General features: G+C 37.6%; 2 protein-coding genes across 14 annotated transcripts in view; one reads left to right on the top strand and one right to left on the bottom strand.

The window, feature by feature from the left end:
• Nucleotides 1–2938, top strand: part of NCF2 (neutrophil cytosolic factor 2) — a 31905-nt gene extending 28967 nt beyond the window's left edge. The window contains exon 15 of the mRNA XM_004469101.5: nt 402–2938. Coding sequence (XP_004469158.2) covers nt 402–493 — 92 coding nt within the window. The 3' untranslated portion in view covers nt 494–2938. The remainder of the gene's footprint in view (nt 1–401) is intronic.
• Nucleotides 1928–19271, bottom strand: part of SMG7 (SMG7 nonsense mediated mRNA decay factor) — a 109760-nt gene continuing 92416 nt past the window's right edge. For 2 of the 13 annotated variants that reach the window (XM_058274835.2, XM_058274834.2), the window contains 13 exons: nt 18228–18298; nt 17021–17081; nt 14138–14257; nt 12942–13230; nt 11055–11199; nt 10182–10564; nt 9359–9730; nt 8438–8587; nt 6342–6422; nt 5651–5810; nt 4854–5024; nt 4590–4735; nt 1928–4320 (listed from right to left, as the gene is read on the bottom strand). In XM_058274835.2, the coding sequence (XP_058130818.1) occupies nt 4207–4320; nt 4590–4735; nt 4854–5024; nt 5651–5810; nt 6342–6422; nt 8438–8587; nt 9359–9730; nt 10182–10564; nt 11055–11199; nt 12942–13230; nt 14138–14257; nt 17021–17081; nt 18228–18298 (2263 nt within the window). In that variant the 3' untranslated portion in view covers nt 1928–4206. Of the gene's footprint in view, nt 4321–4589; nt 4736–4853; nt 5025–5650; nt 5811–6341; nt 6423–8437; nt 8588–9358; nt 9731–10181; nt 10565–11054; nt 11200–12803; nt 13231–14137; nt 14258–17020; nt 17082–18227; nt 18299–19271 lie in introns of all 13 variants that reach the window. The other 11 variants (XM_058274830.2, XM_058274832.2, XM_071207597.1 and 8 more) reach the window with 6 other exon arrangements.

Here is a 19271-nt window from a genome sequence, read left to right as displayed (position 1 = left end):
AAACCAACGGCAATGTTCCTTTGTTATAGTCAAAATGAAGAACCTAAAAAGCTCAAATAAAATTCTCTATTAAAGATTGTTCAGTTTTTCATCTTATTTTTCTATTTTGAAACTTTCTGAAAAATTTAATGTGTTCTTCTGCATTTTACATTTCCATTATCATGCCTGGGACTGATAAGATGGGTAAACCTTTTGCTCATTTACTTCAGATCACTTTCTAATAATTATGACTTTTCCTTGTTATCATATTTGGGGGTAATAGAAAGCAGATGAAGCTCAGTGGTTAGAGTGCCTGCTTATACAAGGTCCTGGGTTCAATCCCCAGTACCTCCTTAAAAAAATGAAAAGATATTTCTCTTATACTGGTTTTACAAATGTCTATATACTTTTCCTTTCATCAGTGAATGAAGAATGGCTGGAAGGCGAATGCAAAGGAAAGGTTGGCATTTTCCCCAAAGCTTTTGTTGAAGAACATGAAACCAAAGATTTGTAAAGAACTCCAAGAGATGTCTAAGATGTTTCACAATGTACAAGGCTGAAGAAAAGCACTATTTGTTTGCAAGATTTAACAGTCCTCTGCAGTACACTGTACTGAGACATTCCAGATTGGAAAAGTGTTTACTAAGCTGCTTTTCCCTGCTAAATGTAACCTATTAGATGATGATATAAGATCTCAGGATGGTGATTACCTTGGAATGGTGGAGGGATAGTTAGAAGTGTCTGGAGGGGCATGAGGGGATCTTCTAGGGTGCTGGTGATCTGCTTCTTGCTTTGGGTGTTGGCTACACAGTTGTGTTCACTTTGACAATTTCACTGAGTTTTCATTTATGATTGGTACAGTTTTCTGTGTGATACCTTAGTAAAAAACTTACCTTTCAAAAACAAAATAAAGCACCAAAGAGTCTAGGCCCAGGAGCTAAGTATAAACCTTAGTGTTCCCATACCATTATTATCACAGTCCCCTAGGGCTTGAAGTAACCACAGGTAATTCAGAAGGCACATACACAAAAAATTAACTTGTTTTCTTTTTTCACTACAAGTTCCTTTGCTCGAAAAGAACTTCGAATAAGTTAAGTTCCCATGGAGTGCACAACATTAAATTGCAAAGAGAATTAAAACACTAGAATTATAATATCCCTTTATGCCTTCTCAGAGAGGAACGGTTGTTAAGAGTTTAATAATGAATATATGCTATTAGCACTTACGCGATGAAAAGCTGAGTTCAGGATGCCAGGTGGTTAGCAGTATCCTATTAATGTTTTATAATATGTACCGTACTAATATACATGTTGCAATGCTAAGGTTTTATTTTGGTTATCATTTAACCAAATGGCCTATTTTTTTCATGTTAACTTGGGTGAAGGTAACCTTGGAGCCCAAAAATACTAGACCTCAGTACCTGGTCTTAATCCACCCTCCCCTTCTTCTTTTGGAACATGTATGGCTTTGCTATTTCTCAAAGTGTGTAGGTGCTTGTGGAAAGCAGAGTTAGGAAATGACTTGGACACTGAACCAGGACGTCCCTGAGTGACCCTTTGGACACAACTTGAAGAAAAGCAACCATAAAGCTCAGAACAATGATTACTGTCATTGCTAATTAGACTCAGTAATTTTTAAAGGCCAAAAGATAGACTCTGAATTGTGTAAGTAACAGCTATAATAGGGATAAAAGTAGTGGACTGTCAACTTCTCCTTCCTTATAAAAGAATTTTGATAATCAGTTTCTTTCTACTCATCCCTTTCCATAATAATGCATTGCTTTTGAATGCTATTGAAAACACTTACAAACCTAAAGCATATTCCAAATTCTGATCATCTTTTTTTCCCTTGGATGACTTGTATTTTAATTCTTGCTTTTTAAGTCAGACTCTCTTTAAAATTACTATATTTCTTTTAGGATAGAAAAGAAGCAATTTATACACAGGTCTGTTTGGAGAGAACATGGTTTAATTAAAGGCAAAGCTGATTTCAGCAGCTGCAGGTCTTACACAGACAGACCAAAAACAAAACAAAAACCAAAAAAAACAGAAAAACAAAACAATACAAAAGAAAAGTTGACTACACAAAACCAGTTTCTGATGAAGATTCTCCTCCCCCCTCCTCATTACTCCAAGGTGAGGATAAGGTGAGGAACCCTGCCCCAAGAGTCAGAAAACATTCCAAACACCAAATTCTCATGCAGAAATGGGTCTGTAGATGGGATCTGGTTGCTACTGGGAGTGAGCTGGTGAACCTGGTTAGCTTGTCTAGGGTGCAAGAAACAGTGACAGTTCAAACACTGGAATGTTGCGGCTGCCTGAATGCAGAGCCCAAACACACATACTAGGCAAAGGGAGTAGAGAAGGTGGCTTTGGAGGGAGGGAACAGGAGAAAGGGGGACACAAGGAAGGGACTGGAGAGAAGCACAGAGGGTTTCATATTGCCACTGGGTGGGGAAGGGGGACTTCATCCTTTTAGGTCTTTCACAAAAAAAGAAAAAAAACCAAACACTTTGTCAAACTAAAAGAGCAATAATGTAAGCCTATGGGGGCTCCAACCACTCTCTCAGAAGAGCAATGAGCATTAATCTCGCCCCTTTTAACTGCTGGGGTTGCTCAGACTCCAGTGACAACCGGGGCTCCTGGATGTGCTTTGCTCTGCAGCTGTTTTCCAGCTCTAAAGTCCCAAACTAACTCCATACACTCACACACACAGTCCCTCCCCTCCAGGACAGCAGATGAGCATGTGTGCACACACAACCACTCACACATACACAAAAAGTGAGAAACCAACCAGAAAATAAACCTACCACTAGCACAGCAATTGGACATTTAGATTGTTTCCATAATTTCCCCTTAAAATTTTTCCAGGAAATGACTAAGAGAAACGCTGTTCTTCTGTTTCTACACAAGAAAATTTCCAGTCCTCTTTCCTCCTAATAAATATCATCAAATAAAAAGTTTATTTTCCTTTCTTTAGCCTTTTCCCAAATGGACTTCGTTGTATTTTCTTCTGTGCCTGACATGCACATGTCCATGTTGCCTTGAATTCCAATCTGAAAATGGAGGTTAGGAGATTGCAGCTGGGCAGGGGCCAAGCCCCTCCGTAGGCCATGTAGACACTGCTGCTTCCTTCCTCTTCAGACTGTCTTTTGGGCCCCCAAAAACTCCAGGACCCCATGCTGTAACTTCTTGGTGAGATGTTGGATATATTGGGAATAAAAACAATTACTAGTATACAGCACAGGGTTAAAAAGGGATGGAGGCAGGGTCAGGAGGAGGTGGGTGGTGAGTAGGATGGGGGCACAAAAACCAACCAAACAAAAAATAACCACACTGAAAGCTTCTGCTTATTAAAATGTGTCAGGCCATGAATGGAACAGCCTGCTTTCTAAGGGACTGCTTGCTATGCTACTGTAAAATGTACAGGAATCAAAACATTAATTTAAAATCCTACTGCAGTCACCTGCTAATCCAGCCCAGCACGACCACCCACACTGCATCCTTGATTGTGGCTCGAGCACCTACAGAGTGAAGGGCATTTCCTGCTGGAGTCTCCAGCCCACAAAAGGGCCTACCAGAACCTTCCGAGTGACAGGTGAGGCCTTGTTCTCTCCCTTATGGAACTCTTCCACTGGCTGAAGTTTCCTCATCTTGCCACCACCATCCTCTCACAGGAGCAGTGAATGGGGCTTTCCTTGCTACACACTGACTAGAAGCCCACCTGTGCATGGAAGAATTCAATGTGATATTTTACTACTGAGAGTAACAATAATAAAAGATGTTTAGGAATAATTTCAACTACATTCTCAGTCAGCAAAGCAATCATTAATGGATTCCTATTTTATTCCCCAATGAGGAAAAAAAGGACTGTGAAGTTCCTATTGGCGTCACCCATCTGCCTTTCCTTCTCGACTTTCACTTCCCATGTGGCTGGGGACATGCACAATGGAGAAGGTAAGAGGCGGTGATATCAGGTAACTGAGTGAGACAAACAGCAGTTGCTCTCTCCCTCTGGAAGGCCCCGGAGGGAGAGTTCCTGATTGTTTTTTCTTTTGTTGCACTGCGGACATTTCGTGCACACTCAGCTGGTGGAATACTTACACCCTCTCAACAGCGAGAAACAGAAAAGAGGGTTGCCACCTGCAGGGGACTGTGTAGGCCAGTCCTGCAAACCCAACATGCCATGGTTTATGAAGCCTTCATTCCCAGGGTTGCCACTTTGGCCTCAGTGTGGAGGGTTCATGGTGCCTTGTCCCCGCTGCTGTTTCTGCTTCTGCTGCATTAACAGCTGCTCCAGGGCGGAAGGTCCAGGATGCATCATGGAACTGGACCAGATAGACTGAAAAACAGCCCAGACTTTGTCAGTAAAAGTCAAATGCCTGTTGTCTGAAAGGGATCTATTTCAATCCCAGTCAAATACAAATGCACATATGTCCCAAGAAACCCACCCCAATTCCTAAAACAATCCAACTATTAGATAAGAAAAAATCCCTACAAGTCACCTCTTGTTATGATTATTTTAAACGAGAAAAAGTGAAATTATGTTTTATAAAAAGTCTTTTTAACTAAAACTCAGCTCCATGTGGTACCATAGCATATTTATCTTACCTTTAGGCTCTCCATGAGGACAGCAGAAGAATCCTCCATGGAGGGGCCATGGCCTGTCCAGGTGGCACCTGGAGTGCTGGCCTGATGCCAACTGCTCTCAGAAGATGATGTTGTTGACAGATAATCAATGCCAAACCCGCCCATGGCTAAGGGATGAAGAGATAAGGTTTTAAGAATATGTTCTATCATTGCCAACTGCCAAAACCCAGGGAGGATAAAGTAAGTTATTTCCCTTTTGCTAGGGCATTGAAACCCAGATCTCACCTGGCTTATCTGTTTTCCACCGATCTGCAATTCTCCTATCCCTGTTATCTGGAGTCCCAATGGGTCCAAAATTGGAGAATGGAACAGAATTATGGTTGTGTGTTGGAGGAGAGCTTGGCAGGCTGCTTGGGTTGGAGGAATGAGGAGATTGGCTGGCTGGTGTTGAATGATCTATTAAGTAATAGTAACACCAGGAAATTAAATGTTTCACAAACATCTCAAGAACTAAGAGTTTTCTGTAGGTCTGGCCACTTAAATTCTACTAAAAATAACCAAGGGCTTTGGAGGGATGGGTCCCCAAATAGAATACCCCCAGATGCACTAATTTTATTGGATATACCTAAAGTATATTCCTTGTCTAAAAAAAGAAAAAAACAGTAGGTAATTCTGTTAACTGCATGCACTATTCTGGCATGTCCATTTCAGATCTTCTCTAACAGAAATGGAACGACCTAACTTTAAGAATTATTATTAACTTAGACTCCATTTATATAATGCAGTCTTAAAAATCTATTTTAAAAAATAAACATCTATAAACAAAAATAAAAAACAGCTGGAAATACATACTGTATAAGTTAGAACCTTTATTTTTCTCCCTTATAATGGTGCTGGTTACGGAGGGTGTAGAAAGCTTATTTAGTAGTATTTGTTACATGGACCAGCTCATCAGACTTTCTAAGTTTCTAAGTTTCAGAAGTAACTTTAAAAATCTAATATAGTTATAATTAAAGAATCATACTAAATCAATTTGAGTGCAGAGGAAATGCAAAGTCTATAACCTAAAGACTAGTTAATACCTGAACTGGCAGGAAGTGATGGAGACCACGGAGTCCCTTCAAAAAGAGAGTAAAGTGATGTTTCCTGGGGAGCCATTGAGGGATTCAGTTCTGCTTTGGAGCTGGATGTCATGTTTTTCCCATACACCTCATTGAACACACTGTTATTTGGGTATCTTTCCTGAAAGACAATGTTATAAAGTCACTCCAAGGAAAGATATTTAAGAACATGCAATGATCATGTTCATGGATGCCTGATATCCCTCATGTTCATGGATACTTGATATCCCTTAAGCTTTTCTTACACAAACTTTTCTGAAGGCTTTTTTCTTTTAATTTTCCTGTCAAATTCATTTTCCCCTTTGCTTTCTTTCCCTCACCCTTTATTTTGCTTTGTAAACCACTCAGGTTAAAACGTGAATTATTTCTCACTAAACAACAAAGCCCTAAGGATTCAATATTAATGAGAAGTTAAAAGTTCAAACTCAGAATGCAGAAGTCTCTAGTCTGCCCCAATCAGAGACAGGGGAGATAAAATCAAGTATCTGGAAGACACGAATACATGGAAGACAAAAGAACTAGAAAAACAGGCATACTGAAATGGTAAAGAAAACAGTGAAATTTCAAATGTGCTAAATTAATTAGAATTCTGTTCCTGTTTACTATAGCCTATAATAAAAGCACAATGTAGGATTCTTAACTGTTTACCTACCTGATTGAGAGAGAATCCGGTGAGGGACAGGAAAGAAGATGAATGTGACATGAGCTCTGAGGGCTTCTCCAATAAGGATTTCTTCACAGTCCCCAAAAAATAAGGTAGTAAATTATGCCTTCCGTTTTCCTAATATTAATTTTAACATACTACAGAACCAAGTAAAAGACCACAATTTAAGCAGAGTTGTACTGACAAAGGCCCACGGTATACAATGTAAGACTTAGAAGACGTGAATTCAAGTCGATTAATATCATGATACCAGCTAAGTGCCATATGCTACAAGCAAGTCAGAGAGAGCTCTCCTTTACTGATATAAGTAATCTAGGACAGAGATCGTGGCAGGGACCAAAGACCCTGGACAAAAGCAGTTCCAGGTTATTTGTTGGACAGGAACCTCAGGAACCCCACTGTTAATAGTTAAATTTAAAATACTCTCAAAACAAGATAGTGAACTGTTCTGGCATGGTTTAAGCCCCTCAAATTTTAAAGCACTGATATTAATGACTTATAAGTCTTTCAAATCCATTTGACAAATGGTTTTGTTAACATGTTTCCTAAGCAGCTCTATTTGAGGCATGTATTACAATAGTTGCTAAAAGTCAAGCTTACATTTATTGGCCCTAAGAAAGCTGTTAAAAAAAAAAAAAGTTGAGCTTCCAATGCTGTCACTGAACAGTTGGTTAACAAAGTATTTATTAAACATCTACTACATGCAAGGCAAATTTGCACACATAATATCATTAACAATGGAAGGCTGCAAATCAAGGTATCCCCCACTCCCCATTGTTTTTTTCAACAAATAATAATAGACTGGAGGAAATAAAACCCTAAACACTTGTTCTTGCATGAACTTCATTTCCAATGGAAGGGCCTGGTGGTGCAACAGAAACCAAGGGATTAAGAAAATGGTGGACTCTTAGGAGATACTACACTCAGTCCCTCAAGCCACCCAGCAGAAAAGCAGTAAGCAAGGCAAACATGTAGAGGTAGTAGTAGTACAGTAGCTGGTTTTCTACAACTCTCCTCTCTCAGTACTTTAACTCTCCTTTAAGTTTCTAGGACATCTCTTCTTTCTGCTAACTGGCAGGGAAAGGATGGAGGCCTCTACTGCCACTCACCCAGGCAAATTATTAAGAGAACTTCAAGTGCTAGGGGCTGCAGCTACTATCATGATAGTCACCATGCTTTTATTTCTTCCAGTACTAAAATTAATGTATTTAACCTTATGAATGTTTTCTTGCCCTATTGTTTATGGGAAAGAAATAGCAAGAAAGTAAAACGGAATTGTTTTATATGTTATTAAATGGAGTGAGAAGGGGAGGAAAACCTCAGAGCATACATCTTTTTTTTTTTTTTTTTTGCATTTTATACCTCCTCTCCCCCAGCTTAGTAAAATGTACACATTGATGAACGTATAGAATGACATTCTTTGAAATGTATAGATTCCAGAAGGTTATTTTAAAAAAGACACCACTAATCAATTCTTTCATTTTATCTTACCCTATTTATCTTGATATTCACTCATTTATTTATTGCCCACCAACAATGTTTATAAATAGAACCTTCTTCATTTTTTTCTCATTCTGTTGGTGAACCAGGTTCTGAATTTAGAACAGAGCTCTTCCTGAGTTCAGTTAACCAAACACAAAAGAGTCACATACTATTCAGTAACACCATAAAAAACCTAGTACACAATTCCTCTAATATTCTGAGTATATCTGACAAAAAATCTTGCTGTTTCTTAGCAAGATTACAGGATACTTGAAATTTTGGGGTCCATATGGAAGTCCACCAGAAAAGTGAGTTAATTTGCTAGCATCATAACTTGCATGTGACCAGTCCTATAGGATGCTTTCTGGACAATCCATGCAACCAAGTTATGCCTTTAAAATTCGTGAGAAGTATGGAGTTAGAAATGTTTTACCATGTTCTACTCCCATTTTAGGGTTATTTTATGCCATTAGAGAGTACATTCTACAATTCTGTAAAGATAGAAAGCCTTGGAAAGAAGAGACCATCTATTCTATGAACTACAAAATCTCAGAAAAGAAGCTGGAGTTAGAGTGAGAAGCAGAATTATGTCAAATACATACAAAAAGGCTTCGTCCAGGAAGAGAGGCGAGAGGTCCTAGCAGAGCTGGGTAAAGATCAGGAGGGTTAGAAAAAATCAGCTCTTCCTCTTCCTCCAAGGCAGCCAGACTCTTTAACAGGTCCGGAGGAAGCAGAGGGGAGCTCTTGGGGTCCTAGTGACAGAAAGGGTTACAGTGAGATGCAATAAGGGACGACAAAAGAGCATGAAGGAGTAGTAGCATAATGAGACTGATGAAGGCAACTAAAGTCAAGGAAGGAAAGTAATTAATAGTGAAATAGTATTATACAAGGAAGGCTAGAAATACAAAAACAAAGTGACACAAGCACAATGGTAGAGAAAGACCAAGACTAAATAAAAAGAAGCAAAAATATTGACAAACATAAAAGCAGAGGACAAAGGGTTAATGTGGCTGGTAAGTAAAACAATGCAATGCAGCAAAGCGATTAGCATCTCCTGCACTAATAAAGAGAAACAGTTTTTAAAAAGTACAGACACACATCTGTTTCTCATGAATAAAAAGGACAAGGAAAGGGAACTCTTTCTAAGATAACTGACTGACTTTGTTCCTCTCAGAAAGCAATTTGTTTACTCAGGAAACCTGTTTTTATATTTAGATGATTCAGCCCAAACTGAGAGGAGCTCCTTGTCTCAGAATTCTCTAACATGTTGTGTTAGAGATTTCTATACATGATTTATCTGTCAGACCACCACAATTCAAATTCAGTTACAGAATTCTTCAATTTCCCACACTCAAACATACTTGCAATTCTGATGGGGAGCCCATGAGCGGCATCCTTTACTCGGCTGCATTCTGTAGAACTAATGAAATCAGAGTGCTTTTTATAACATCTATGTAAAATTCAAAAGATATGCAGCCCAAAAACAATCTCTAAAGGGTTTGGTGAAAGGAATGGACACATACCTCAAATGGCATCCTGGGCACAGGATCCTGCTCTGGACGGAAGACTCCTGGTGACCGTTTGCCCCTGCGGTCCATATTTGCTTGTTGTGCCATTACAGCTCTATTATCAGCCATGCTGTAGGAAGAATCCCAGTAGAATTCCGGGACCTTGACTTCTGAGGGATTATGGTTATATGGCTCCATGGGAAAAGGCTTCATTTTTTTCTCTAGAGGCTGCTGCTGAATTACAGGAGGTTGCAATGACGGCTCAAACAGTTTTATGGGGTCTGGGGTTTGAAGGTAGTAGGGCTGTTTCACAGGCATGATTTTCCCTAAAGGGCCTTGAACCTGAGGGGGATTCCACAGTTGTTTGGAGGCATCTGCCTGTTGATACTAAAAAAGAGATGCCTGTCAGAAGATGAGGATAAAATGCAATGTTACTTATACTCAATGCTCAGGGATCACAGAATGAACTAGAAGGGTTGCACAACCAACAAAACACCCTAGGCAGTGCAGCAGTTCCCTTTACCCTTTCTATTTTTCATTAAACAGAACTTTTGTGAACAGATTATGGGCACTGAACCCATGTTTCTTTCAATCCAATTATCTAAGGGGTTTAATACATGCATTTAAATGTGTGTTTGTATTTCTTCCTCCTGCTTCTAATGCTGTAGGGATGGACTTTCCTAAACAACAGAACACATGTATTCCCATTGTCATTACAAATCTAAGCAAGAAGTATCTCAAAGCTTAAGTAGTAATTTTACTTGACCATGTGCTGAAAAATTTCAGCCTTTCCCTCCTCCTATTTTTAGCTGGACAATATACACAGCTGTAACTTTACCTGTTGGAATCCAGAGTGGTGAGGAGGGCTTTTCCCCAAAGCTGGCACTGCTTTTGTAGGGGATTGCTGTTGCTGAGTTAGAGCTTGAACCTGCAACTGGTTTGTAGACTGTGCTGTTGGCTGAGCTGGTAAAGATGTAAGGGGTTGCTGGGAAGGTGGCTGTGATTGTTGAGGTCCCTGGTTCATTGGCCCTGGTCCAGAGGGCCGTTGCTGGCTGTAAGGAATGTGGGACTGTTTCCCAGCTTGCACCTGGTTTCCTGCTGGAGAGTGAGCTGTAGGCTGAAGAAAGGTTCCTGGGACAGAAACACCAGCTGGGAAGGTGTAACCTGAGCCCATAGGAAATGCCACAGGAGGGGGAATAACATATGTAGGGGGCGGGAACCCTTCAAAACAGAAGAATATAGCTTTAGTTCTAAAGCAACTTGGCAAAAGAAAGGCAAAAAAAAAGTCACTTTTTTTTGTTGGCAGCAAGGGAGTTCTTAAGAGTAAGGGACCAACCATGATATCACTTTTTGGTATAATTTTAGGAACTAAATATAGACCACTGACTACTCTTCTACCACCCACTTAAGTAATCAGGGGATTTTAAAAGGGGATTCTTAAATACCATGTTTAGTGACAAGAACTCCTTCATGATAATGAACATGCACTTTTATATAAATCATAAGAGAAATTGCTCAAATCCACCTCATAAACATTAGGGAACACAGAACTTCCTTCTGCCTTTTAACATTACGGCTCAGTAAAGTCACTCCAATAGAGTATAAAATATTCAATAAGAGAACAGAAATCCCTCACAAATGAAATTACATAGAAGTAATTGCAAAATACACATTTACCAAAATAAATAAATAAATAAAAATACACATTTACCTGGCCGACTGGGAAGAGGAGGGAAGGCCCCAGGGTGATGTATGGGGATGAACTGGGAGTTGCTCGCTTGACTTGGGGTTTGAGTTACAGGTGTTTTCCTGGCTTCAGACACTGGAGTCTTTCTTAGTTCTGTCTGGGATTTTACCTATGGCCAAGAGAAACAAAATTATCTATGACAATTTGAAACTTAGAATTGTCAGAAAGAAGCACCTACTTTAAGAACATATTTAAAACCTTATGGGGAGCGGATGTAGCTCAAGTGGTTGAGTGTCTTCTTCCCATGTATGAGGTAGTGGGTTCAATCCCCAGTACCTCCTAAAAAACAAATAAAGAAATACCTCATTATGACCATCCCCCTGCCAAATATATGCTGAAGATATTTAAAATCACCTAAAATAAAGAAGGAAGTCAACAATTAAGTGCCAATAAAAGACATAAGGGCTTAGTTTTACTAATATAATTGCTTTCACACAATCATAAAAATATTAAATATGGAAAGGATCTCAGAGACCACTTATTTTACAAATGAAATTTGATGCCAAAGGTTAAAAATTTGCCTATGATCTCATGCTGCCTATTATGGGGCCAAGGCCCTTTATATACTTGAATCATTAATTAGCATACACGAATTGCAAATTAATGATGACTATTTGCCCAAAGGTGAGATATCTTTGGTCCTCTGTTTAATTTCATGTGGGCAATTGCAAGCATACAAGATAGGCACCTACTCTCCATACTGCAATCCTACCACCCTTCAGAATAGATAAGGATACTTTTGCTTTCTAGGTGATTGCATTTTACCTTTCCTTTCTCCAGCACCTTTACTGCTCCATGTCTTTTCTCAATTTCCACCATGTTTTTTTGTTTCTTTGCCTATTATTAACCTTAAAGTGGAACTAAGATTGTCTTATTTCTCCCATTCACAGAAAATCCTATTTGAGAAATAACTGAAGAGACTACTTATTTTTAAGCAGCCTTTAACAATGTAAGATTCCTTATGCCTACTGAAAACAAATATATTTGCCAAAATTTTAACAGATCATTTGGTTACTAAATAAGGTATTTATTTAGACATTAATGGTATAAATAAAACCAGAGCAGAGTAAAAACCTTTTATTCTTTATATGAAATCATTTGTCTCTCTCTGGAAAGGTATGAAAAAACAAAGCCATGAGTAATTGAACAGTGCTTATCTTTTCCCAGAAAGACACCTGTGTTCTTACTTTACTAATTTCCATAAGCCAGGATAAGATTTAAGTGATATAATATGACTGGCTTGGACAGGTATAAGTGGCAAGGAAAAGAACCTCTAATCCTTTACCAAGAATATACTTTAGTATTTTACAGAGTGAATCTGAAAATAAAAAAAGCAAAACCAAAATACAAAAACTTTAAAAGGCTTAATATACTCTTGGTTCTACTGGATCTATAAAAGACCCCAAACATAGCATTAACAAATGGGAATTATATCTTCTAAAGTAAATACAACCCTCTGTGGAACTGATGGCTCTGCAACTGGTCATTTCAAACATGTTAAACTGGTTGAGATTTTTTTTTTCACATTACAATTCCCAAGAGTTGATGAAGTAAGCTTCTATCATAGCTCATTACACAACCTAACTATGTACTCTAAGAATGAACTGAGGCTTCCAGAAGAGGCAATTCTCAAGGTTTTAGGAACAAAATAAAAAAATCTTGCCTTTTTTGTGAGCCTTCCTCTACCTGCTTTATAGTTCAAATACAGCTTACCTGCACTGCCACATTCTGCTTTCCTGTTTCCTGTAACTTTTCTAAGGTGCATTTCCTGGTTTCAGTTTTCCTCTTGTTGTTGTCCTTCTTTCCATCATTCTTAGTTACAGTTATTCCTTTGCTATAGTCCCTTCTCACCTCTTTGGGAGGAAAGCTTCTTCCTGGGTCTCTGTTCACTTCTCGTGGCTTAATGTTCTCTTTGAAGGTAACCACTGGTTTCTCTCCTGTGTCAGAGTTGTTGCTTTGATTTCGGCCCGTAGATAGCACTGATTTCAAACCTGAGCTCCCATCTGCAGACAGTGACTCTATTACAGATGTTTCTTGTAGAATGAGATTTTCTTTGGCTTCACTGGGGTCTTCCAGTATTAACTCTGGAATTTCTGTGATAAATAACAATTTGCCTACCTCATTTTCACACTGAATCAGCCTAAAAAAGTAAAAATAAATCCATATATGAAAAACATAAACCTAAAATATAGTAACAACTGAACTGCGCATGGATCCAACAGTCCATGTTTTCCCAGCTCTAAAAGTTACAGAAACAGCAGGATTTAACAATGTTGAGTCAGGCAACAAAAAGTAGTTATTGCCACATTTCCCTTTAGATGTTTTCAAATAATTATAGCTACATTTACTGAGCATGTTTAAAGCTCAAAGCACTGGAATAGGCCCTTGACATGTCCTACAAAGGTAGTTACATATAATTTCTATTTTGTAGGTGTGGGAATTTTAGCTCAATAGTGTTAAGTTCATTTAAATGCCTACAGTAATGATAGGAACCAGAATGAAAAAAAGGGTTAGTAGTAGTTACTGTCTTTGAAAAGCTTATAATCTATTGGAGAATTCCCAAGAACATACACCTGGGAGTGGCAGAAACAGAACTCGGATCTGACTCTAAAACCTGTGTTCTACTATACCACAGCAGCCTTGTATTTAACTAGCCATTAGCACCATTGTGGTCCGGCCTGACTTAAACTATGTACTCCTGCCAATATATATCACTGTTACTGTAAGCATACAAATTAGTTAGCTTTATATAGAGGCTTAAAAATTATTGCAGAAGCTCAAGATAAATGAGAGATAAGCCCAATTCCTCTATATAGCAATGTAACGGGGAGAAATGAGAATAAAGTGTATATTTATGATCACTAGGGCCATAATTTAATGATGCAATTAAAATGTGGACAATAAAGCATTTGTTTTGCTACTAACATTCTGACTTAGGAATTTATAATCAATAGCATTTTACCAAAGCCTAAAATAGACGTGTGTGTAGGAATGCGAGTATGCACAATAAGAAGAATTAAAAGGAGACCAGAAGGGTCTGGACATACCTTGGCTGATTATCAGCAATCCATTTACCTACAGAGATCAAGCGTTGCTGTCGTATTCGTTGTTGCTGACCCTCTTTGTCTCCTGTAATACCCTGGTGGCCTTTGGAAAAATCCAAGTTCCTAAAATTGACATAAACAAATTACAGAAAATTAAACTGCTAGAGATATTTTCCAGGCAACAACAACAAAAAATATGTACGAAGGACATCCGATTAACTGCACTGGCTTCAGATATTTCACATAAAAGTTAGCTACTTGATGTAATCAACTACCTCTGTTTGAATTTATACTCCCAAATGATTTTAAAAATGACAAAGCAAAGCAGAAAACATAACATACAAATTCAGTACATTCATGCAGTATTTTTACTTACATCATTTTATAATTGAGGAGCTCAAACCACACCTTTTAGTAGAAAAGATTCTTCTGCCATTTTTAGAATAAAGTTTTATAAAGACATTCTGAAATCTAAGTCATCTGCTTGAAATGACTGGGACAAATGCTAAGTCTCTGAGAGGCCTATTATCCTATTCTAATACATAGTAACAACTTATTCACTTTAAGGTGGTCCATTCTAAAGCAAAAAAAAAAAAAAAGTAAATATTATGAAGTACATAGAGCAAAAATTTATTGACATTAGAAGGGTGGATTGATCTAAAAAATAATTCGAACTTTCCCTCATTAAACACACTCTCTCTCTTTGTTTAAAGCATATAAGAATTGCTAGGCAGTATTAGGCTAGGTATTGAGGACACAATGCTAAAAAATAGTAAGTCCCTGTGTTTGGGACAAATAATTATGATTCAAATGGCTAAGTGCTTATCAGGTTGGGAAGGGGGAGATGAGATGTTCTAGGCATAGAATGAAGGAAGATTTGGAGGAGTAAAATTACAAAGTTACTAAAGATTAGGACATAATGAGTGTATTGTGTGCATGTAAGTACTGAGGGAAGAGGGGTTGAGAATGGGAAAAATAAGGCTGAGAAACTAAGATAGCAAGAGGATATAAACATCAAACTGAAGAGTCCAGAGCAACTGGAGATGGGTAAATCAAAAGTTTTACATTAGTTATGGGACATCATAAATTCTGTACTTTAAAAAACGGGACTACAGGAAAAGAAAGGCTATAAGTAAGGAGGTTAATCAGAAAGCCTTTTTACACCCTAGGTAAAAGGTGGTAAAAGCCTGAACTAGGAGGAAGTACATGGGAGGAGATGGCTCTGAGAGGCATTTTTCATATAGGACCTTCAAGACTTGGCGAGAAAGATGAAGGGAAATACAGTTTTCAGATCTCTGGTTTGGTCATGTAAGTGGATAATACTACAAGCACGATAAGAATTACAGAAAGACGTTTGCTTTTTGCTGACCAAACAGGCAAATGTAAGTTCAATTTTGGTCGTGTTAAAGTTCAAAATGTGTGAGGTCATATGGCTAGAAATATGAGTCTCAACTCAGAAATCAGAACTGGAAATTTGGGGCTTACCAGCCAAAGAGAAAAAAGCTCAAGACGTGAATATACTTGACCATTAGGGAGAATGCAGAATGAGGGCAGGAAATGGCAAGGAGAGAATCTTGGTGAACACCAACATTCAGAGGCATGCAGTACAAAGAAAGAGTGGAAAAGACTGTTACGGGTGAGAGAAACAGAGTAGTGTCAGACAGCAAAGGAAAAAGAGGGTTTCATGAAGAAAGGAGATCAATGGACTAAGTACTAAAGAAAGATTTAAACAGGATGAAAATGATAAAGAAGTGACTCGGATTTTGCCTTTCACTAGGAGGGCACTGATAGTTTAAGTTGTAGTAGGCTGAGAAATAACTGGGAGTTGAAGTAGTGTCAGTAAGATTAGCCCACACTATTTTTAAGTAATTTGAAGATGAAAAGATAGGGCAATACTGAGAGAAAGATGGTGTTGTTGAATGTTTGCTTATTTTTAAGAATGGGGCACACTTGAATGTTACTAGATTAAAGTGAAGTAATTGTTTATAAAAAAAAAAGATACTGGAAATAGGCAGGGCTGGAGATCAAGAGTACAGATGGAAGGGTTGAAAAGGAGGAAGAACATAATTCTTCTGAAACAGGGAGGAAAAGACAGATGACTGGAAAAAGAGTAAAGTGAGGATAGAAGTTAAGAAAGCTGTCTTTCTTTGAAAGATTAGTCATTTGTTCAGATCAAGGCAGATAATGGGTTAAGGAGAACAGACAATACAGAAATTTCTAAAGGCTGCAAAACATTTTTCTCTCAACTCTAAAATCATTAAATTTTTTACAAGAGTAATGTTCAAGTTTATGTTCATTTTCTAAATAGGTTTAAGTATTACCTCTAATTGTACTGAAACCAGTTCTGAGGAATAGAATGAGTCCTTTATCAACTATTATTGAGAGCTTAGTACTCTTTCCAGATATGAGAGATGCAAAATACCTGAAAAGTTCCTGGCTCAATTTTCAAGCAAATTTGAGGTGGGAGCTTTGATGTCTGGTGTGAAGGCAGCACACAATGACTTCTTTATGCAGCATTTACAAAAAGTTTTATTATTATTATTTATATGGAACAGTGTTAAGTAATAGCTTCTGATTCACATTTTTTCTATTTTTGACACGTTTCCCCTCTAATTTCAAGAAAATTACAAAAGGTGGAATCCAGTGAATAAATATTTGGGAGAAGCAATTTTCTTTCCCTCTGTATTGGTATTACACAGGAATAAAAGGCATGACATATACAAATCCATTTTCACATAAAACAGACAAACTTTTACTACCAGTTGCTGTTAAGAAAATAAGAGATAGCTGGAGTAGATCAAAGGTTCTGCTAAACCAAAGCTTGATTCGTGTTCTTTTAATGCTGCAATCACCAGCAATAATAAACCTCCTTCAGTTGCTACCCACCTGAAAGAAGGTCTCAAAGCCAAGAATCCTTGTAATTCAAACTCCTCTGGAAGTGGGGTAGCTAGAAGGGTGGAAATCAAGATTTGTAAACATTTTAATTAAAATACTGTTGTCCAGCAGAAGACAGCTCACTAAATTAAAAAAAAAAAAGATTATCTTCTATAGAGAAAGAAACTATCTGTATGTTCATAGCTCTCTTTGTCTTTATAGTAATCCTGATAAAATAACCAACCTGTCAAAACTCTGCATGCTACCTTTGGGTCCTACAAATTCTCAATACTTGCCTATTACTCAGTGCTGAGGAGGATTTTTTTATCAGCTGTCTTAAAAATTCATAGCTTCAAGTCCAATAATCTCACTGTTTAGATTATATGTATCCTTATTAATCAAAGTATTAAGTAACAACACTGACATCACCTGAGAACTTGTAAGAAATGCAAAATCTTGAATACTACCCCAAACCTGGATCATGAACTGCATTTTAATAAGATCCCAGGTCATTCACTTGCAAATTAATGCTTGAGGAACACTGATCTAGTGGAAAGAAAATAATAAAAAAGGAGTCAAGCTACAGGTTGTTCAGTGCAGCATTATTTATAACGGGGAAAATTTGAAAGCAATAAGGAATGATTAAGTGATGGACAAGAAAGGAAAATGCTAACATTATAAGGTTAAATTTTAAAAAGCAGCTACAAGGCTGTCTCTGATACCAATCCTATAGAGATGTGTATATGTACACATAAGAAAAAGACCTGAAGATGGTATACTATCATGTGAATAGTACAAATTATCTCTGAATCGGAGAACTAGAGGTGATTTGTGTTCATTTTTACTTTATGTGTCACATTTTCTAAAACGAGCAGGTATTACTTTGACAGAGTAATGCTGTTCACATTAGCCCCCAGTCCCCCTTAATAGTAAGAATTAGGAAGAAGGGAAGAATATGGAAAAAATTTAAAGACATTTCACTCTTTGGACTCCTTATGCCTATTCAATTGTAGCTAAACAGGAGAATAAGTTGCCAAAAGAATTGGAAGAGTATTTTCTTTCTTTCAATCCACTTAATGAGTACAGAGCTCAAAGTCACTGCTGAGAGATGAATTTTAAGTCAAACACTTAACACCAAAAACCTTTCCCTGGCTTTAAGCCTAACATTAGTGATGGAGAACAATATCAACAACATAAGGTAGGGAGGGGTAGCCCTTACCATTAGTACTTGAGAGATCCTCTTCATGGGGATGGAAACTATTTAGAAGAGAAATTAGCCAAGGCCAAATGCTGCAAAATTAAGTAGATATTTCAGACTTTATTTTTATACAAAAGAAACCAGAACACTGATAAACAATGAAATTTATTTCTACTGGATCTGGACTTGGTGTATTTTCCTCTTACTTTAACATTTTAAAGGTGGTATGATTTCCTAAAACATATTTTCAAATTCATCTAGGTAAGACATACACGAGAAGGGTCAAATTTCCATGACAGAGATAACGATAGCTATTGCAGATTCTTCCTAGGCTCCTAATTTAACAAATAGCGAAAACCATTTTTCAGCTTTAAACACTGAAAACTCCTATTTACTGAGAAAACTCTGAAGATAAACATTTTCTGTTTGTACAGATAGCTTTCACATATATTATCAGTTGTATTGGGCCAGTGTTAGTTCTTTACTCTGTGACAGTATATAGTAAACCACATTCTCTACTTAAAGGGATCAACAGTGCCTTTTTCTTTATGATGTAAAAAAGCCTACAATGTTACAGTATCTTTACAGCCAAACTCTGTGTCCTAATACACAATTTCTGTGAAAGTTTGTATATGAAATAATAGGACAAACTTGTATTATTTTAGTTGTATTCTTAAAAGTCCTTGGTTTCTGAGGGAGGTATGTTAAAATTTCCATTACATGAATGTCACTTTTCAGCTAAACGTTAATATAAAAAACTACTCTTTCAAATGTAAGAGAACTCCATAAATCTGATGTACTATGTATAACTGGGCAAGATCTTCTTTTCTTAAAGGGAGGGGAATACAATTGGTTTGAATGTTTAATTACTGGTGGAGGGGAGGAAAGTGGTGTGGGTAGAAGCAGCAATGCTGATAGCTTGAAATAGTTTCATTTTGGCCTGGGAATGAATACTTTGCTTTTCCTATAGCAGATTCACCTATCTAATCATGATCTTCTTAAGGTAATATTAAACTGATCTTTGGATATATGCCAATCAAGGCTAGTTAAAAGTGTCATAATTTT

Source organism: Dasypus novemcinctus, chromosome 13 (genome assembly GCF_030445035.2).
Source record: "Dasypus novemcinctus isolate mDasNov1 chromosome 13, mDasNov1.1.hap2, whole genome shotgun sequence".
Classification (NCBI taxonomy): Eukaryota; Metazoa; Chordata; class Mammalia; order Cingulata; family Dasypodidae; genus Dasypus; species Dasypus novemcinctus.
The sequence above is the reverse complement of the archived record's forward strand: the minus strand, read 5'-3'. Positions and strand labels throughout refer to the sequence as shown.